Source organism: Hemitrygon akajei, chromosome 12 (assembly GCF_048418815.1).
Source record: "Hemitrygon akajei chromosome 12, sHemAka1.3, whole genome shotgun sequence".
Taxonomy (NCBI): Eukaryota; Metazoa; Chordata; class Chondrichthyes; order Myliobatiformes; family Dasyatidae; genus Hemitrygon; species Hemitrygon akajei.
This window is the reverse complement of record NC_133135.1, coordinates 40950976-40972555: the sequence shown is the minus strand read 5'-3', so window position 1 is coordinate 40972555 and position 21580 is coordinate 40950976. Positions and strand designations below refer to the sequence as shown.

General features: G+C 40.1%; 1 protein-coding gene across 5 annotated transcripts in view; it reads right to left on the bottom strand.

Annotated features, from left to right (window-relative positions):
* The window catches only part of mast2 (microtubule associated serine/threonine kinase 2), a 405044-nt gene that overhangs the window by 135463 nt on the left and 248001 nt on the right, over positions 1-21580 (bottom strand). For all 5 annotated transcript variants that reach the window (XM_073062969.1, XM_073062970.1, XM_073062973.1 and 2 more), the window contains one exon: positions 7704-7795. In XM_073062969.1, the coding sequence (XP_072919070.1) occupies positions 7704-7795 (92 nt within the window). The remainder of the gene's footprint in view (positions 1-7703; positions 7796-21580) is intronic.

Sequence of the window (21580 nt, the reverse complement as noted above, 5' to 3'; positions counted from 1 at the left end):
TTTAAAAGGGAGAATAAACCTACAGCTACAAGGATCTCTGCAGCTCCCAGTGACGCTGTAATCCTCAGACTTGGAGGCCGACATCAGTCTATCTTTCAAGAGGGTGAACCCTCGCAATGGAATACCTGGTAGGCTCTGAAAAGCTGTGCCAACCAAATGACGATGCTTTTCAAAGACAGCGAAGTTCCCACCTGTTGCAAAAGGGCAACAATTATACCAGTGCCCAACAATAGCAGGGTGAGCTGCCTGAAACTATCGTCCAATAGCCCTCAAATCTACAGTGATGAGATGTTGGTTAAGGCTAAAATTAACTCCTGCCTCAGCAAGGACCTGGATCCACTGCCATTTGCCCTATCCCACAATAGGTCTCTAGTGCATTGGCTCTACAGGAGGCCTTGGATTACTTGGACAATACAAATACCTACTGTTTATTGTAGGTGCTATTTATTGACTACAGATCAGCGTTTAACACAACCATTCCTACAGTTTTGATTGAAAAGCTCCAAACCCTGGGCCTCTGTATCTCCCCCTGCAACTGGATTCTTGATTTCCAAACTGTGAGACCACAGTCTGTGTGGATTGGAAACAACATCTCCACCTTGCTGACTGCAAACACTAGTGCACCTCAGGGATGTGTGCTTAGCTCACTGCTCTCTCTCTCTCTCTACATCCATGACTGTGTGGCTCAAATGCCATCTGTAAATTTACTAACGCTACAATTATTGTTGGCAGAATTACAGATGGTGACGAGAGGGCGTACTGGAGCAAGATATATCAGCTAATTGAGTGGTGTTGCAGCAACAACATTACACTCAATGTCAGTAAGACAAAAGAAAGGATTGTGGACTTCTTAAAGGATAAGACAAGGAAATACAAACCAGTCCTCAGAGGGATCAGAAGTGGAAAGAGTAAGCAATTTATCGACCAACATATCAATGCAGCTACAAAGAAGCCATATTTCATTATAGATGACAAGGGCTATATTTCATTTGGAGGTTAAGGAGGTTTGGTATGTCACCAAAGACATTTGCAAGTTTCTACAGATGTACTGTGGAGAGCATTCTAACAGGTTGCATCATTGATATGGAGGTGGGGTGGGGTGGGGGGGGGGGGAAGGAAGTGGCTACTGCACAGGATCAAAATAAGCTGCAGAGAGTTGTAAACGTAGTCAGCTCCATCACAGGCCCCAGCCTCCATAGTATCCAGGACATCTTTAAGAAGCGATGCCTCACACACACACACTTACTGTAATCCACATTTTTTTCGCTATTACGTACTGCATTGTACTGCTGCTGCAAAGACAACAAATTTCACAAGATATGCTGGTGACACTAAACCTGATTCTGATTCTTGTTTATAATGTTATTATAATATTATATTATATTATTATAATGGCAGGACTTTCATATGAAGAAAGACTGGATCAACTAGGCTTATACTCACTGGAATTTAGAAGATTGAGGGGGGATCTTATTGAAACGTATAAAATTCTAAAGGGATTGGACAGGCTAGATGCAGGAAAATTGTTTCTGATGTTGGGGAAGTCCAGAACGAGGGGTCACAGTTTAAGGATAAAGGGGAAACCTTTTAGGACAGAGATGAGGAAAAACTTCTTCACACAGAGAGTGGTGAATCTGTGGAATTCTCTGCCACAGGAAACAGTTGAGGCCGGTTCATTGGCTATATTTAAGAGGAAGTCAGATATGGCCCTTGTGGCTAAAGGGATCAGGGGGTATGGAGAGAAAGCAGGTACAGGGTTCTGAGTTGGATGATCAGCCATGATCATACTGATGGCGGTGCAGGCTCGAAGGGCCGAATGACCTACTCCCGCACCTATTTTCTATGTTTCTATGTTTCTATTTTTCCCAGGTAAGTGGAATTAACCTAAGCTGGTGTACTTGATAGCCTTAAATTCCGAATAAATGACTGACTGCCATGTGTGCTCATCTGACGTCCAGCAAGTTCCTGATTTCCACGCTTCACTATGTAGGCTGTTGAATTCTTCCGTAGCAAATAATTGGTTCTTCATGGATCTGTCGGTTAGCTGTTAATGTGTTCCAGCCATTTACGCCAATATAACATCCTCTCCATCAATAAAACTGGCTTTACTGACGTTCAGAACAACATATTGTGCAATAGTAGCATCCAATCCTGTTAATTAAAAGTACTTGCACATTACCAAAGGTGTAAAATTTAATCTATCCTGATGGTAGTAAGCAAATTTAACTGAAGGTGTTTGTATTAAACTCAGAGCTTCCATTCTACAGCCTGACTACAATTTCATATTTACTAATAAATAAGTTACAACAAAGTAGAAACATAACAGAAAAGGCAGCAATTAGAATCAATCTAAAACCACATGAAGTTCAGTTTGAGAGATAAATCGAAACACAGAAAGTCTGCAGATGCTGGAAATTCAAAGCAACAGATACAAAATGGCAGAGGAACTCAGCAGGACAGGCAACACCTTGGTACAACAGAAGGTCATGGACAGAATGGTTTCACCAATCTAGAGGAGGCCTGGCACTTATCCCTGCAAGTGGCCAAAGTGCCACACCTGCCCATTCGCCTCCTCCCTCACCTCTATTCCAGGCCCCAAACAGTCCTTCCAAGTGGGGCAACACTTCACTTGCTAAGCTGCTGGTGTCATCTATTGTATCTGGTGCTCCCAACGTGGCCTCCTCCACATTGGTGAGACCTGTCATAAACTGAGGGACCGCTTCGTTGAGCATTGCCACTCCATCTGCCAAAAGCAAAACCTCCCAGTGGCCAAACATTTTAATTCTGATTCCAACACATCGGTCCATGGTCTCCTCGAGCCAAGATGAGGCCTCAGGGTGGAGGGGTAACACCTTTTATTCCATCTGGGTAGCCTCCAAGTTGATGGCATGAATATCAATTTCTCCTTCCAGTAAAAAAAAATCACCTCCCTCTCTACTTCTTCTATTCCCCACTCTGGTCTCTCATCTCTTCTCCCTGAGTACCTTCCTCCTTACCTTTCTTCATTAGTCCACTCTTCTCTCCTCTCAGATTCCTTCCTCTTCAGCCCTTTACCTTTCCTATTCACCTGGCTTCACTTATTACCTTCTAGTTATCCTCCTTCCTCTCCATCCAAAGTTTTTACTCGGGTGTCTTCCCCCTTCCTTTCCAGTCATGAAGGGAGGTCTCAGCCTGAAATGTTGACTGATTATTCATTTCCCTAGATGCTGCCTGACCTGCTGAATTCCTCTAGCATTTTGTGTGTGTTGTTCAGAGACCAGTATTCAGTATCAAGATTTTCTCATGTTCTTGATAAATGGTGACAGCATATTTTTTCAATATGAATGGTCACTACAGTGAAAGAAATAGTTAAGTAGTGTTCTTCTCAGCTAGGTTAGAAGATTAAATTTAGTTGAAGCTGTTCTCATCCTTGGTAGCTCTAAGTGTATGACCTTTCTAGTTAGGCATGAAGAATGTGAAAATGTTTCATCATGCAGCACTGACATCTTCCAGCTGATTAAGCACAAAATTTCAACATCAAATAGCTTTAAATTGTTTTATCACCACTGCAATTTCACTTTAGCTACTAGGCTTATTTATTCTTCATTTTCCCATTTAAGTAATGAGCAATGGTGGAAGCTACAGCATAATACAATAACCAGACATTAAGAATTAAATGTCACAGTTCTAAAAAAAATAGTGCTCATCTTAAAGGTCCTGCTTCGTATTCAGTTTTGAACCTACACTCACACATTACCATCAAATGATAGATCAGTTCTACAAAAGAAAGAGCAAATTACAGCTCTATTCTTCTTGTAATACACAATGGATAATCAGCTCATTGGTAGAATTCCCAAAACAGGTGTTCCAAATCAAAGTGGATAATTGCAAACTTCAAAAATGACCAAATCAGAATTATCATTGCTACTTTTTATTTGCGACAACTTTAAACCAAAAGAAGCAGATACCAACATTTTTGTACCTGTGGAGTTGATGTTTAATTTCAAGACTTCCCTGCTTTTCTTTTCTTAAAAATTAACCCCTCAAACCCAGATTTTACCTGATAGATCACAGAATTATACAATATACTTAAAATATTTGCCATTTGAAATTATTGTATAAACAGCAGTTACAATTTCTGTTAAAGAAAATATGAGAGGAAGTGTTTTGTCACAGCATAAATAACGCTAAATGTAGGTCCTTTACAATGATTCATGGAATGACATAAATGCAAACTGTTTTAATTACAGTAACACTTGAACTTACACAAAAATAAGATCAAGTAGCATCTTGCAACACACTGCTGTAGATCTTGATTCATTGCTCAAGAAAAGTGACGGGTAACAGGTAATGGGAGGGAAAGAAAATCTGCCCTTCTGCTGTAGGTTTTAAAACAGGCAGGTGGAAGGGAATAAAAATGGCAGCAAAACAGATTTAAAACGGGTTTTATTTGTTAAATACCCTTTCTAAGTTCGTTAATTGAATGTAATGAGAGTAGTTTTATATTCATATGTCCTCCGAACCTAACTGGGTAGCACACTGACTGATAAACCATGAATTTCAGATCAACTCCCACAATTGACCAGAAAAATTCAGGCCAACACTTCAATGCAGTAAGAAGGCAGTTCTCCACTAGCAAACTTGCCATAGCTCTGATGGAATGTTAACTCACAGCTTGGTCTCTTCTCTGGTTGATATAAATAGTTCCACAGCACAATTTTGAAGACCAGCAGAGAAACTGTGGTCAATGTTTATCTCTCAAACAATATCAGCAAGACAAGTTAATTTGTCATTTATTATAATATTCTGCTCTCCTATTTCGTAAGTATAACAGCAGATACCGGCACTCTACAGCAACACTCAGTTGCACTTCAGCTTCGAAGAAAAAGAGTAGTACAGATATTTACTGAGCATGTTAAACTACATCTTCAATTGCAGGTCAAGGTCAACCATGTGTTAAAGCAAAGGCTCAGAAAGGCAAATGTGGCATCTGCCAATCACTTTGCAGTGAAGAGGCTTATTTTATAATTAATTAATGCAAAATATTAATTTGCATTAATATTAATTAGAAAGGAAAGTTTGCTTTCTTAACATAATTTAGATTTAATTTCATTTATTTTTTTATTGTGGCATTCATTTATCCTGTTGCTTGTATAATAGCTAAAATAAGATATTGGTTTTGTTCTTCAATCTTTCAAAGAATTGATTCCATATCTATTGTTATGTATGGTATCTGACAGTACAGTATAAAATTACTAGATAAGACCTAAATAATGTGATACCTCGCTAGCTCTTAAGAAATTATCATCCTGAGAGGACTGATTTTTATATTGGTTTTGCATTTCCTCTCCGCAAGCTCGAACCACATCATCAAGTTTGCTGATGACATGACTGTGGTGGGTCTCATCAGCAAGAACGATGAGTCAGCATACAGAGAGGAGGTGCAGCGGCTAACGGACTGGTGCAGAGCCAACAACCTGTCTCTGAATATGAACAAAACAAATGAGATGGTTGCTGACTTCAGGAGGGCACGGAGCGACCACTCTCCGCTGAACGTCGACTGCTCCTCAGTAGAGATCGTTAAGAGCACCAAACTTCTTGGTGTTCACCTGATGGAGAATCTCACCTGGTCCCTCAATACCAGCTCCATAGCAAAGAAAGCCCAGCAGCGTCTCTACTTTCTGCGAAGGCTGAGGAAAGTCCATCTCTCACCCCCCATCCTCATCACATTCTACAGAGGTTGTATTGAGAGCATCCTGAGTAGCTGCATCACTGCCTGGTTCGGAAATTGCACCATCTTGGATCACAAGACCCTGCAGTGGATAGTGAGGTCGGCTGAGAAGATTATCGGGGTCTCTCTTCCCACCATTACTGACATTTACACTACACACTGCATCCGCAAAGCAAACAGCATTATGAAAGACCCCACGCACCCCTCATACAAACTCTTCTCCCTCCTGCCATCTGCGAAAAGGCACCGAAGACATCGGGCTCTCACGACCAGACTATGTAACAGTTTCTTCCCCCAAGTCATCGGACTCCTCAATACCCAGAACCTGGACTGACACCAACTTACTGCCCTCTACTGTGCTTATTGTCTTGTTTATTATTTATTGTAATGCCTGCACTGTTTTGTGCACTTTATGCAGTCCTGGGTAGGTCTGTAGTCTAGAGTAGTTTTTCTCTGTGTTGTTTTCACATAGTTCAGTCTAGTTTTACTATTGCTTCATGTGGCACCATGAGTCTGAAAAACATTGTCTCATTTTTACTGTGTACTGTACCAGCAGTTATGGTCGAAATGACAATAAAAAGTGACTTGACTTGATGCAGGTTTCTGAGTGGTACTAAATGCAAAAATAAGAAATCTGAAAAAAATCTACAACTGTAACATCTAATTAGGATTATAATTTTCTTTCTCATTCTTGCTCTAATGCTTAAAAGAGGATATCTTAAACTTGAATTTTAAGTTTAATCTTAGGACTCATTGCTTCAAAATCTTAGAATGTGACAATTTTACAATAATGTTTAGAATAACAGTGAAACCCTGATTGGTTACATTCAGGATGAACAACACAGAACTGTGCAACACAAGAACAAGCTATTGGCCATGATGTTGTGCTGAACTAATTATACAAGTAATTAAATACCTAACCAAACTAATCCTTACTGCTGATACAAAGTACATATCCCTCCAATCTCAGCACAATCATGTGCCTACCTCAGAGCCTCTTAATGCATCTATCATATTTACCTCCACTACAATTCCTGGCAGCAAGTTTCAAGCACCTGCCACTTTCTGTGTAAAAAAAAAACTTGTCTTGCACATTTCCTTTGAACTTGGCCCCCTCTCACCTGCAATGCATGCCCTCTAGACATTTTGATCTGGGGCAAAAGTTAGTGGCTCTCTTCTCCATCTATTCCTTTCTTGATTTTATAAGCCTCAAACTGATCTTTGCACAGTGTCTTTCTTTGGATAAAGCAACCCAAGTTTATCCAACCTCCCTTTACAGCACATGTCCTCTAACCCATGTAAACATCTTTTCCACCCTTTCCAAAGCCTTTACGTCTTTGCTATAATGGGGTGACCAGCACTCCAGACACAGCCTAATCCAGCCTTCTATAAAGCTGAAACACAACTTCCTGACTCTTGAACTCAATGCCTTGACTAATTAAGGCAAGCATGGCATATGCCTTCTTCATCTCTCTATTAACCTGTCTTTTGCAGACTTACTAACCCAGCCATCCACATTTTCATCCAAGTCATTTAAAGGAAAGGGCTTAACTGTATCCAACCACATAGTTAAGAGATACATCTCTGCAGCACACTCATCTATCATCCTGAAAATGATAAAGTACCAACTGCAACATCTGGATAAAATACTATAGGATACAGATACACTAAGATATGAAATGTATAATAAATTTTGGTCAAACCTGCTTCATTTGCCCTTCATGCCCAAATGGCCTGAGAGACTAATGATGGCCCTTTGATATAATTCTTATCTACCATTGTTGAAGGAGCAGAAACATACATCCAAGTCAGGAAAATATGCTTATAGATATGCTATTTTTCCTTTGAGGTGTAGGAGATTGAAGTCTTAAGCTGTAGATAAGACATACTGCAGTCATCAATTGTTGGTGGTGATGAGAAGTTATGCTTAGACTTGCTCTGTAAACGCTACAAGTACAAGTACAAATACTTTTTTTAAACCATTACTCCTTACCTGTGTGCCCTGGCAGTGGTGAATGTGGACGTGGTAGTGTTGGCGAAGTGCTTGAAGTCACAATTAGGCTCTTCCGGTTATTTGTACGGCAACTGAAACACAATAAAGCAAGTGTTCACAAACAAATACTTTTTCATGTGTTTTCCCCCCCAATCCTATCATTTGAATGTAGTACATCCCAACATTTTTCTATATTCTTCTACAGTTCAATATAAACATTATTTGGTCTACTGTGTCTGCAAGTTATCATATGTCCAAAGTTGGCTTCTCAAGTACTAAACAGCCATTAATGTTGACAGCCATTAAACAACTGCTAAGCAACTGTCCAACTTTATACACAACAGGCCCTGTTTATACAGTGCCCCTAATGTAGCAAAATCTCCTCACGTGCTTTGCAGGAGTCTTACAAATTTTAAAACAACACCACATGAGGAGATATTAAAGCATATGTCGGACAAAAATGGGTTTTAGGAGCTTCTTAAAGGTGGAAAGGGTAGTGGTGAAACAGAAGAAATTAACACACACGCTTTCAGTTATAACATAATAATTTTCTCCCTTCTTCCTTTCCATGTCTAATGCTTTCACCTGCAAACAGGACAAAGTGGTTACTGATGCACAGACCTCTGCCAAACTGCTGTTCATTCAGCTATGTGCCAGACAGAAATAACATATGTGTCAATTACTCTTTCAGTTGCTCAGCTTTGTAAAATAGCAGTGGGTCTATGGTATACTCAGTGATTTACCCTAATGCATGACCAAATTTGGTTATCATATTGGGCTGGATTATTTTCTAAGACTGTTTACTGTCATTTCCTGAACAATTGTTACACTGGATCTGATGCAGAACAAAAATACACAAACTATAAAATAAATAATAATTTAAAAAACAGAAATATGAATACATAAGGTAGCTTATATGCATAAATTGATTGTATGTGCATAAAGTGATGCTAGGCACAGGAGTGTCTGTGCATAAGGTTGACTGACAGGAAATATTAAAGTAGTGATGGTTGGGGGCAAGGAGGGGTGGATTAGTGGGTAGAGGTGTTGATCAGCTTTACTGCTTGGGGAAAGCAACTGTTTTTGAGTCTGGTTATGACATAGCCTCCTCCCTGATGGGAGTAGGACAAACAGTCCATGAGCAGGGTGGGTGGTATCAGTCATGATGTTGCTTGTCCGCTGCAGTGCAAGTTCCGTACCAAACAGTGATGCAGCTTGTTAGGATGCTCTCTACTGCATATCCAGATGACACCTGTGTACAACACTCGCACAGTCGGCATCTTTTGGAAAGACTATGAAACCACATATTTCACTTTTATATCTTTTACATTTGTTCTTTGTCCTGAATGTGACTCTGGAACTGTTGGAACCTGTGATCTGAAGCTTGGAAATCGTTAGGGTGTTTTAGCGCTCTGCACTCTCCGAGGATTCCAGGAGACAAGCAGCGTACGTGAATCTCGTGGCAGGAAGGCTGCAGAATGGGGTGCAAGCTGATGTTCAACTCCATTTCACCGATTAAAGCTTCCATTGTTTGCCAATTAAAGCAACGAGGGAGATTGAAACATTGAGGTGAAAGCAGAAGGTGAGCGCCAACTACCTGCCTTATGATTTTGGTGGAATCACTTTGCTGCTGGAAAGGGGAGACTGCCTTTTCATCACTGGCGGGATCGCTCTGCTGCCAGAGAGGGGAGAGACTGCCGCTGTGCCCGGAGAATGTTACTCAGGTTCTCTGCATTTTGGACATGGGCTTGGGCTATGGCCTTTTATTTCTCCAGTCTTATTTTTTTTCTCTATATTCTGTATTTTTCACCTGATCTTTCTCCAGAATTTTGTGTGTGGGGAAGAAGAATTTGGGAATTGAGGTTCCTGTTCCATTTTTGTTTCTTTTTTTTGTGTGGGGACAGGTGATGATCATGCTGCCATTCTTTTCTTTCTTGGTTTCATGGCTACCTGGAGAAGAATTTCAGAGTTGTGTACTTTAATAATAAAAGAACCTTTGATCTGTAGAATAACACGAGTATGGATGCGCATAGAGCAGCTGCCTCCTGATAAAAGTAGAGACATTGGTGAGCTTTCCTGACTGTGTAAAATATGTTTTGGGACCGTGAGAAGTTGTGAGAGATGTGCACTCCCAGGAGTTTGAAACTGCTTGCAGTTTCCATTGCTATGCCGCAATGTAAAAGGGAGGGCGGGGGGGGTGGGGGTGAGTGGTATGACTTCTCCTGAAGTCAGTAACCATCTCCTTTGTTGAAATTCAGGAATTCAGGCCTGCCACCAGGCCTCAAACTCTTCCATCTCCTCTTTTTAGGCTGTCTCATCGTTGTTGGTGATGAGCCCCACCACTGTCATGTCATCGGCAAATCTGACAATGTAATTACTTGGGTGCTTGGCCGTGCAGTTATGTGTGAAAACAAATGATTGGTTTAAAGCAAAATCCAGTGAGATGACCCATGTCACTGAAGCCACATGTGCTTCCCTAGTCGGGTATAAGCATTCATCAACTGAGAAGAACCTACAGATCCTCAGGGCTGCTAGAAGTACAGCAGACTACCAGGCATTGCACTGAAAGAATAATGGTTGGAGCTCAGTGAAGACATCCAGAGCGCACAATTTATGGATAATATCAGAGGTGTGTACAATGGCATCAAGAAAGCCCTCTCAGAGCAAGATGGCTTCCCTCAAAATCACCAATGTGGAAGTAATCACAGACAGGCAAGCAGATGGAGAGATGAGAAGAACATTAGTCTGACCTCTATTCCAGAGTGAACACTGTCACCCATCCCAATCCTGGGTGCCGCTGTATGCCTGCCAACAATGGAAGAACTAGATACAGACCCAATCCTATCCAGCAAGTTGACTACCAGCTTGGCCTCAGGGAGGGGATCAGACAACGATGGGATTAACGAAGACCTGATCAAGCACTGCATGATTACTCGCCACATGAAGTCCTCTGTCAGTGCTGGCAGGAAGAAGCTGTACCACAGGATACGAAGGATACCAAGATCAAAACAAGTGACTGTAAATCTCCCTCATCAATGTTGTTGGCAAAGTCTTTATCTAAGTCTTCTTGGTCCACCTACAGAACTTGGCTAAAAGTGTCTACCCAGACTCACAGAGTGGCTTCCGTACTGGAAAATCAACTGTGGGGATGATTTTCTCTCTCTACCAGCTCCAGAAGAAGTGTGGAAAACACAAGAAGCCCGTCTATGCCCAGTTTTATTGATCTCACCAATGCATTTGACTCAGTCAGCAGAGAAAGGCTCTTTCAGATCCTCTCCAAGGCAAATTGCCTGCAAAGTCTACAGAGCACCATCAAATTCTTCCACAACAACAAGAGGACAGTGAACTACAGCAGCAGCTCTTGACAAAACCAGCAGCATTAAGCAAGTTTGTGTTCTTGACCCAGTGCTTATTGGTATCTTCCAAAACTAAATTATGTGAGGCTATGATCAGAGACATGAGGTTTGCTGATGATGCATCAGTCGCAACTCACACTTCGCAGCACCTCCAGAGATTGATGGATCGCTTCTCCCAGGCCTGCATGGAATTTGGTCTGACTACCAGCCTGAAAAAGATGAACTTCTGGGGACAAGATGTGGAGCCCCCACCAGTAATTACCATTGATAACTACTAACTGGATGTTGTTCATCAGTTCACATACCTGGAGTCCATCATCAGTGACAACCTCTGCTTGGATACAGAAATCAACAAGCACATCAGGAAAGCTGCAACAATTCTTGTCTGCCTCACCACACGAGTCTAGGAGAACTCCAAACTTTCAGTTAAAAAAAGGCAGCGTACAACAGTTGAGTCATCATCACACTGCTATACAACAACAAGCCCTGGACAACATTGGCTAAGTAGAAGGCTGAACACCTTCCGTTTCAGGTACCTTTTTTGCATCTTGGGCATCTCTTGGAAAATCAGATGTCCAATGCCGTGATTCTCTCTCTTACTGGCCTCTCCAGCATGCACTCTCTGCTCAGGGAGCATAGGCTGCACTGGCTGAGTCATTTCTGCTACATACAGGATGGTCGCATCCCTAAATAAATCCTCTACAGTGAGCTGGCTTCAGGCAAGAGAATGACTGGCCATCCACAACCATGCTACAATGATGTCTGCAAGTGGGATATGAAGGCACTGGACAACAACGTTAAATCCTGGGAGGAACTTGTAGCCAACCACACCAGATGGAGAAGCGCTCTGAAACAACACCTTAAGTAAAGTGAGGAAAAATTACCAAAAGCAGCAGAAGACAAACTGGCCCATAGAAAGGAATGCTGCATCTTCAGCAGAGCTGAGACCACTTACAGATGCAATCCTGGCAACAGAGACTGCTGTGCTCAATTGGTCTCATCAGCCACAGATGACACTGCATGAGCAACGCAAATAACTAGGACACAACATCCATGGTTGACCTCGACCAATGGGACCCTTACTCCTCGTGATTTTTATAAATGACCTGGATGAGGAAGTGGAGGGATGGGTTAGTAAGTTTGCTGATAGCAAGGTTGGAGGTGTTGTGGAGAGTGTGGAGGGTTGTCAGAGGTTATAGCGGGACATTGATAAGATGCAAAACTGGGCTGAGAAGTGGCAGATGGAGTTCACCCCAAATTGGTGTGAAGTGGTTCATTTTGGTAGATCAAATATGATGGCAGAATATAGTATTAATGGTAGACTCTTGGCAGTGTGGAGGATCAGAGGGATCTTGGGGTCTGAGTCCATAGGACGCTCAAAGCAGCTGCGCAGGTTGACTGTGTGGTTAAGAAGGCATATGGTGTATTGGCCTTCATCAATCGTGGAACTGAATTTAGGAGCTGAGAGGTAATGTTGCAGCTATATAGGACCTGGTCAGACCCCACTTGGAGAACTGTGCTCAGTTCTGGTCACCTCACTACAGGAAGGATATGGAAACCATATAAAGGGTGCAGAGGAGATTTACAAGGATGTTGCCTGGATTGGGAAGCATGCCTTATGAGAATAGGTTGAGTGAACTTGGCCTTTTCTCCTTGGAGCGACAGAGGATGAGAGGTAAGCTGACAGAAGTATTCAGATTCAGATTATTGTCATTTAAAAACCACAAATGCAATGCAATTAAAAAATGAGACAACGTTCCTCCAGAATGATACCACAAAAACACATGACAAAACAGACTACGCCAGAAAATCCACATAACGTTTGGCAATCCCCAATCCAGAGTCCGGAGAGGCTGCTGCGTATTAATATCACGCCACCATCTTAGCACATTCCCCGGAAAGGAGCTCCAATCACACCAGACAAACAAGACCAAAAACTAAATCTACAAGACCTGCACAAAACCACATATTTACAACATATAGTTACAACAGTGCAAACAATAGCATAATTGATTAAAAAAACAGATCATGGGCATAGTAAAAATAGTCCAAAGATGTTAAGTATGTAAGATTGTGAGAGGCATTGATTGTGTGGATAGTCAGACGCTTTTTCCCAGGGCTGAAATGGCTGCCACAAGAGGGCATAGGTTTAAGGTGCTCGGGAGTAGGTACAGAGGAGATATCAGGGATAAGTTTTTCACTCAAAGAGTGGTGAGTGCGTATAATGGGCTGCCGGCAATGGTGGAGGAGGCGGATACAATAGGGTCTTTTAAGAGACTTTTTGATAGGTACATGGAGCTTAGAAAAATAGAGAGCTATGGGTAACCCTAGTGATTTCTAAGGTAGGGAGATGTTCGGCACAACTTTTTGGGCCGAAAGGCTTGTATTGTACTGCAGGTTTTCTATGTTTCTATGAAATGGAAAGAAATAGATGAACATCTTTGATTCGTCAATAGTGCATAGCACAGCCAGCTAAACCTTAGCAGATTAGCTGCGTGGCACACTCAACGCGTCCTCATTTGGGCTTGGACATGATTTCATGCCCTCCCAATCACAGTAATGAATATACAACTGAGAAATTTCACCAGGTCTTCCATGGCAAAAATCTGGGAGAAGATCAGAGTTAAAACATATTTGTCTGTCTTCTATCTTCACTTCATTTTTCAGCATTAGACTTATGACTAATAATTTGGGTAAGCAATATAGAGTGCACTGATATTCACCCATTTCATTTCCCCACTAACCCCATCTCCACTTTAATCCCAGGAAGCAAAAGCTGAGTCAGAGATCCTGAGAAAGACTACTAGACCTCTCACCACAATATGAGCTGCCAGTAGTTCCAAAATATTGTAACACTATAGCAGAATCACTGACCACAGCTCCAAACTGATTCTACGAGACCTACATACTCACTTTCAAGAACTCTTTTACATCTCATGTTCTTAGTTTCTATTCGCACAATTTGTCTTGTTTTGCACCTTGGTTGATTAGCAGTCTTTGTTTATATATGGCTTTTCAAAGATTCTACTGTCTGCCTTTGTTTTTCCAGTAAATGCCAGTAAAAATGATTCTCAAGACAGCAGATGGTAACAAATGTATGGCTTTATAATAAATTTAATCTGAACTTTGATGTCTTTTAGTGGTACAAAATTTAACAACTTTGTAACAAGTACTTTCAAGCCATGATACCCAAGACGAAAAAATGATTTCGAGTGGGGAGTGTGGGAAACACCCACAACTCCAGGAGCACATTAAGCCATGATTTTAATTCTTCTGTGTCATTTCTATATTGCTTCAAAGAGGAAAACATATAATAATACACAGAAATTAACAGTAGAATTCCATATTAATGACACCAATCATGAAATGGAAAGAGATGTAACTGATGCAAAACAGGAACAGCAGGTGTTTTTTTCCAAAACATCTGCATCAAGAGAATTGTCAGGAAGGAAGCTCAGCAGTTAAGGCAACCTGATGATATAAAGAAGATGAAAACATGGAATCCTTCTCTGAGGATTATTCTAACTAAGATGGGCCAACATCACTGAAATTCAGAAGTTGAAGAGAAAGCAAACTTTTAAGATATACAGAACAAGGCAAACAGTATCTCTGTAAGGTTTCTGAATATAATAGCAGTAAATGGCATTGCATGACTTCCAGAATGAACACCTTCACTACATACAATCCTTCACATGATTATTTAGATCTTAAATAAAGAAATGCTGCAATACATGAATGCTAATATTGCCATTCTAGAATAGGGAATCAAGTCACTGAAAATCCTTAGAGTCATAGAAAACTACAGCAGAGAAACAGGTCCTTCGGTCCATCTAGCCCATGACAAACCATTTAAACTACCAAATCTCATCAACCTGCACTTGAATTGCAGCCCTTCATACCCCTCCCATACATGTCCCTATCCAAACTTCTCTTAAACGTTGAAAACAAAATTCAAGCTGACAGCTCATTCCACACTCTCACCATTCTGAGTGAAGAACTTTCCCCTCATGTTCCCCTGAATCATTTCACCTTTCACAGTTAACCCCCAATCTCTAGTTGTAGTCCCACCCGACCTCAGTTGAAGAAGCCTGATTGCTTTTACTCTATCTATATCCCTCATAATTTTGCACACTTCTATCAAATTTCCCCTCAATCTACATTATTCTAGGAAATAAAGTTCCAAACTATTTAATCTCTCCTTGTAACTTAAATCCTCCAGTCCCGGCAATATCCTTGTAAATTTTCTCTGTATGCTTTCACTCTTATTTACATCTTTCCTGTGATTGGTTAGTAGTCTCTCCAAGTCCGAGGAAGACGGATGTGTTGCGCAGTCAACGTCTGTGGGCACGTATATGACTTCTGAGGCCTGACAAAAACTGCACACAATACTCCAAAATAGGCCACACCAAATCTTATATAACTTCAACATAAAATTTCAATTCCTATACTCAATACTTTGATCTATGAAGGTCAGTGTCCTAAAAGCTTTCTTTACAACTGTATCTACCTACAATGCCACTTTCAATGAATTATGGACCTGTATTCCCAGCTACCTTTGCTCTACTGACTCCTCAGTGCCTTACACTTACTGTGTAAGATCTACCCTGGTTGGTCCTCCTAAAATGCAACATGTCACACTAGTCTGCATTAAATTCCATCTGCCATTTTTCAGTCCATTTTTCCATCTGGTCCAGATCCTGCTGCAAGCTTAGATTGCTTTCCTCACCATCCACTACACCCCTAATCTTGGCGTCATCCACAGATTTGTTGATCCAAATTTTGTCATGTTTCTTGTAATTTGCATTTTGTAATTAAATCTTATCAAAACCTGTCCATAATTAGCTTCAATCTTAAAATTTTAATGGAATACCATATCCATCGCCCTTATATTCTATTATTTATGTATATGGTAACAGCTTGTAAAATAACAATAATTTGTTTATCCCCTAAAAGCAATTGAATAAATACAACAGAAAATTAATTTACACGATGTCCATTACATTTGCCTTTTAAAGTAGATGTGCTGCTTATGCAAAAATAAGCTATTAAAATTGTGAAATTCAATACACAATCTACTAAACATGTCAAACTCCCAAAATGCCATGCCAACTGTCATATTCAAATATTGTGCTCCTGAATGCAACTTTTTATTTTCAGTTTAGGATGTCAATCACGTAGTGAGCTCAACTAATCTCTTCCAGGGAAATAAATTTGCTGACATACTTTAACCTGAGGAAAGAAACAATAAGTTTCTTTTAATTGTTATTAGATCAGGCAGCATTTAAAAGAATATTGATTTGGTTTCTCCTATTATTTTTTTGTCTCCATAGACTATTGGGATGAGAAAATGCATGTGTTAATCCCTTGCAGGATTATTTATGACCTAAAATAAATATCAAACAGATCAACAGTGAGAATAAAAATTAAGTCAATAAGAATCATTTGGAACACCTGGATATTTAAAAATATAGTTGGTGACCATCTTCCTAAATTGTCTACAAGCTTGCAAATATCTACTTCTGGTTAACCTCTGAAAAAACTAGAACGGAAACTAAAACAAAGATCAGATTACATTCCTATAACATTAAGTGTAGATATTGCTCGAGAGTGGGGCACAAAGCTAGCCACGGGAGACTCCACAACCAAATGTTTCTGAAGCTAATAGTTACATCCTTAAATAAAAAATGTTTGATAGCTTTCCTTCATTACTTCCATTGAATAATGACAGCTGTACAGTAATAAAAACTGCTACCTTGTCGGTAATTTCATTCATCAGAAAATTGTATGTATGAGCACTCTTATCATTAATGGTCTGTTTTTAGAATGAAGAGAAAGTTTTTTCAATATTAAAGTCATGTCCTGCAAATGAGAAGAGCAAGTAACGTTCATGATAATTTGCATCGAAATTTTACTTACGGTAATTCTTTCGTGTGCTGCTAAATCAAAGAAATGTGTTTGGGGAAAAGAGGAAAATCTGAAAAAAATCCTGTTTCATGTTTTCAAATAATAGTGTTTGATTTTTGCAAGTCTGTATGATTCTCACAGAAAGGCATGTGGATTTACGAAAAGTGGAGGGTTATGGGCTGTGTGGAAGGACTGATTGTGAAGTAGCTTTATATAGGTCAGCACAACATTGTGCAATAAAGGCCCCATGCTGTGCTGTACTGTTCTATGTTCTACTTACATCACAATTTCTTAAGTTGTACACACAATAAATGAATCTGAATCTGAATCCCAAAATCCCCCAAAATGGATATTTCTGGTAAGGAAATTGGCAATGATAATAAATTTGATTGTTAAAGTCAAGTGGTTAAATTATCTCAATGGTGTTAGTATTGCATGGCACTTGTGTAGAGTGAATGTTATGTCACTTAACAGCCCATGCTTTAATACTGATGGATCTTGTGCTTGCAGAGAAAAGCTGCTTCACTTTGCAGGAATTATGAATGGAACAGAACTAGTAAATTGTCCCTGAACGTCCCCACTTCTGACCTCATCATGGAAAGAACTTGATTGGCTATTCATGACAAAGAATACAAGGGAAAATTTCAACATTGCCAGGTATATGCCAGTCCTGTACCTCTAGTACATAACAGATTGTTATTTCTGGATTTACAGTGATTCAGCCAAAAGGTCCCATTGTCCTTTCCATAGCCAGAGCTCTCAGCTACTATTTTGATATCACCCACAGTGAAGCAAAGTGGCTGAATACTGATTTTTTCTTTTAATGATAGCGGAGAAGGCAGCAGTGATCATTCATTCATACTTCTGCTCAAAGATACCTGCATTTTACAGTACAGCATGCTGTGCAGATAAAAAGGTTTGTGGTTATTAATGACAGAATCTTCAGCAAAATGGGCTAAAAAAGCAAAATGTACAAACATTACTACAGACAAAAAATTTGCAATTTAGATCAAAGGACTTCCAGATAATCCCATAATCCATCAAAGGGTAACCAAGGACTCAGTTTTAGTAGAGCTAGAAACTGGAGAGCATGATAATCAGGCATTAAAAATTGAAGGAATACAATTAAGAGGCATTTTTATCACTTCACACTTATCAATGAGATCTGATTTCAATTCAAGAATTCTAGTACCTTGATGTGTGAATTCACATTTTAACATGAGCATATAAGAATATAAAGTCACTGAGACCCCCTGCCTGTTCCACATTCAATAAGATCATGGTTGATCATTCATTCATTTCAGCTTTTACCCAATTACACAAGCTTCAAAACCTGGATCTCTGTACATCCCTCTGTAAATGGATACTTCCTCATCAGCAGATCTCAATCAGTGAGGATTAATAACAACATCTCTTTCTCGCTGATCTTCAACTCAGATTCACCTTAAAGCTACGAGCTTTGCACCAACTTTGCACTTTATATACCTTGACCAAGTGGCTAAGCAGAGCTCCAACGTAAGCTTCAAATTCACCGATGACGCTACTGTTGTTGGACAAATCACATATGGTAATGAATCAACTTGCTGGAGCAAGATAGATCACTTGGTTGAGTGGTGCCATAAAAACAACCTCACAGTCAACATCAACAAAATTGTAGGGCCGGTTTTTGACTTCAAGAAGGGGAGAAGGGCAAGCACGTGCCAGTCTACATTGGAGGACTGGTAGTGGAGAGAGTCAGAAACTTTAAATTCATTAATACAAAGGTGACTTGTCCTGGGCTCGACACACAGATGCAACCACAAGAAAAGTTTACCATTTAAGGAGGTTTGGCTTGTTATCAAACAGTCAAAGAAATTTCTGCAACTAGTTGCCTCATGGTCTGAAATGCATAAGAATGTAAGAAGCTGCGGAAAGTAGTGGATTCTGCCCAAATACAACATGAGCAGATCCATCCCACCATTGGTAATATCTATAAGATGTTCTGTCTCAAGAAATTGCCTTCATCAAAGATCCCAGCTAGCTGGGCCATGCCAGCTTTTATAGCTACCATCAAGCAGGAGGTACAGAAGTCTCACTAATTTCCCTCTAGCCATTCAGTTCTTGAATGAACCAGCAAAATTTCGATCATTATAATTTGTAAAACTATATCCGCTTTGCACTAAAATAGACATTGGTTATTCTTTTGTGCCAGCATTTTGTGTTTTTATTTATTTCCAGCATCTGCAGATTCACTCGTGTTGCCCATAGATGCTGTCTGGCCTGCTGAGTTCTGCCAGCATTTTGTGTTTTTATTCTTTTGTTCTAACTGTTTTATTGTAAAAATTGATTACCATTTATGCTTAATTTTTGTTTTACTTGTAAATGCTACTTTATGATGCTATGTGCCTAAGATGCTGCTACAACTAAGATACCGTAGATGCCGGATTATAAGCCGCTACTTTTTTCCCACGCTTTGAACAGCTTTGAACACTGCGGCCTTTAATACGGTGCGGCTAATGCATGGTTTTTTTTCATGCCGCCAAAAACATTTTGCCTCGTAACAGTAGACCAATAAAATTGATGAGTAGTTCACAGAGGTCCAATGAAATTGTATGATAAATCAAGCGCACTTTCACAATTAAATTATTGTAAATCAGTCATTTGTACTCACCCTCATCAACATGGAAAACACTCGAAGAAAAGCATTGTGCTGCCTTTATGGCAGTTATTTAGTTTATAATATTTTCGCTTAGTAATTCATTTGTTAGTATTTTCTAGTTAAAGTTAGAAGTGTTTTAAGTATATTTGTTTTCTGTACTACATCCCGGGATGCTATGACGTCACATCCGGTTTCGCCACGTCTTGTGGGGAAAATACCGGTTTGCGATAAACGGAAAGGAGGGGGCGAGCGCATTAGACCCGCGCGATGATGCAGCTTTTAAGTTAAAGGCGATCAATAACTTTTCCTGGTAGGCTGCAGTATATATTTTTTTACCAGTCGTTAGGAGATATTGGAATGTTGTTCGTGCACTGTTCAGTAAAAAAGTATACGCAACGTAATTTGTGTGTTACCGATACGTACGTATATTTAAAAGTAGCCGTGTTACAGGCACGGTTCGAAAAAAAGCATTTGCAATATGTATTTGTTTATGTTACCATACGGATTTAACTAAAAGTTAAAAAATCCTCACGTGTAATATCTTTCTGTGTAAATATCTCATATTACAACGTGGGACACCTGCGGCTTAAAATCCGGTGCGGCTTGTACAAGTACAAAATTGATTTTCTTTCTAAAATTAGAGCCTGCGGCTTTTAATCAGGTGCGCTCTGTAGTACGGAATCTACGGTAATCATTGCACCTGTGCATACACTTTCTAGTGCATGACAATAAACCTGATTTCAACTTTGACCTTATAAGCACTGTACTGCACTAACTATATAACCCTTGATTATCCTAGTATACAAAAAATTCCACTGTTGTTTTCAAAACACTCAAGACATTTAGCCTCCATAGCACTCTTGGATATATGAAAAAAAATCTAAAGAGTGACTACTGTCTGGATAAAGATGTTTCTTCTCATATCAATTCCTGAACAATGACTTCTTATTTTGAGACCATGACTTTTGCTTCTAGACACATCAATCTGGGCTAACATCATTACTATGTCAAGCCAATCAAGCCCCAAAAGAATTCCATACCTTTCAATGAGATCCCCTTCTCATCCTTCTGAACTTGAGAGATGAAAGGTGCAATCTACTCACTCTCTTCTCATTGAACAAACACACCAACCTAAGAATATATCGAGATGTGGACAGGATGTTTCCTATGATGGGGGAGTCTAAGATCAGAGGACACAGCCTCAGCATGGAGGAGCATCCTTTCAGAACAGAGATGAAGATTTTTTTTAAGCTAGGGAGCGGTGAATCTGTGGAATTCATTGCCACAGGTGGCTGTAAAGTCCAAATCATTGGATATATTTAAGACAGAGGTGCTTGATTCTTGGTTATTCAGGGCACCAAGTGATATGGGGAGAAGGCAAGAGATTGCAACCGAGAGGGAAAATAGATCAGCCATGATGAAATAGCGGAGCAAACTCAATGGGTCAAATGGCTTAATTCTGCTTCTATAATCTTATGGTCAAATGTCTGCCCTACTTCCTCTAGCACAAATATATCTCACCATGGGAATGAGAACCAGACCTGAAAATGATGACATTCCAGGTGCTAATATTCCAGATCACCGGGGCTTCTGGAAGTTCATTAAGATGTCTTTATTCTTGTACTCATATCCCCTTGCTATAGAGGCCTTCAGACTAACTGCCGGTTTTACCTCTATGCTCACTTCACACTTACGGGTGCATCAAAACACCATCTTGAAATCTTTCACAATTTAAAAAAAAATGTTTTCTTTTGTTTTCACCAAGGTGGATGATCTCACATTTTCCACATTACAATCCAGCTGCTACATCCTTGCCCATTCGTAGCCTTGCTATATCCCCAGAAGCTTCTCTCTCTCTCTCATCCAAATCACTGATATTGACTGAACAGTTGTGAACCACAGAACAGATAGTCAGATATCAGTAGAAGCTGCCTTTTCACAGCCTCCAAAACAGATCAGCTAACTGCTGTAAAACACAC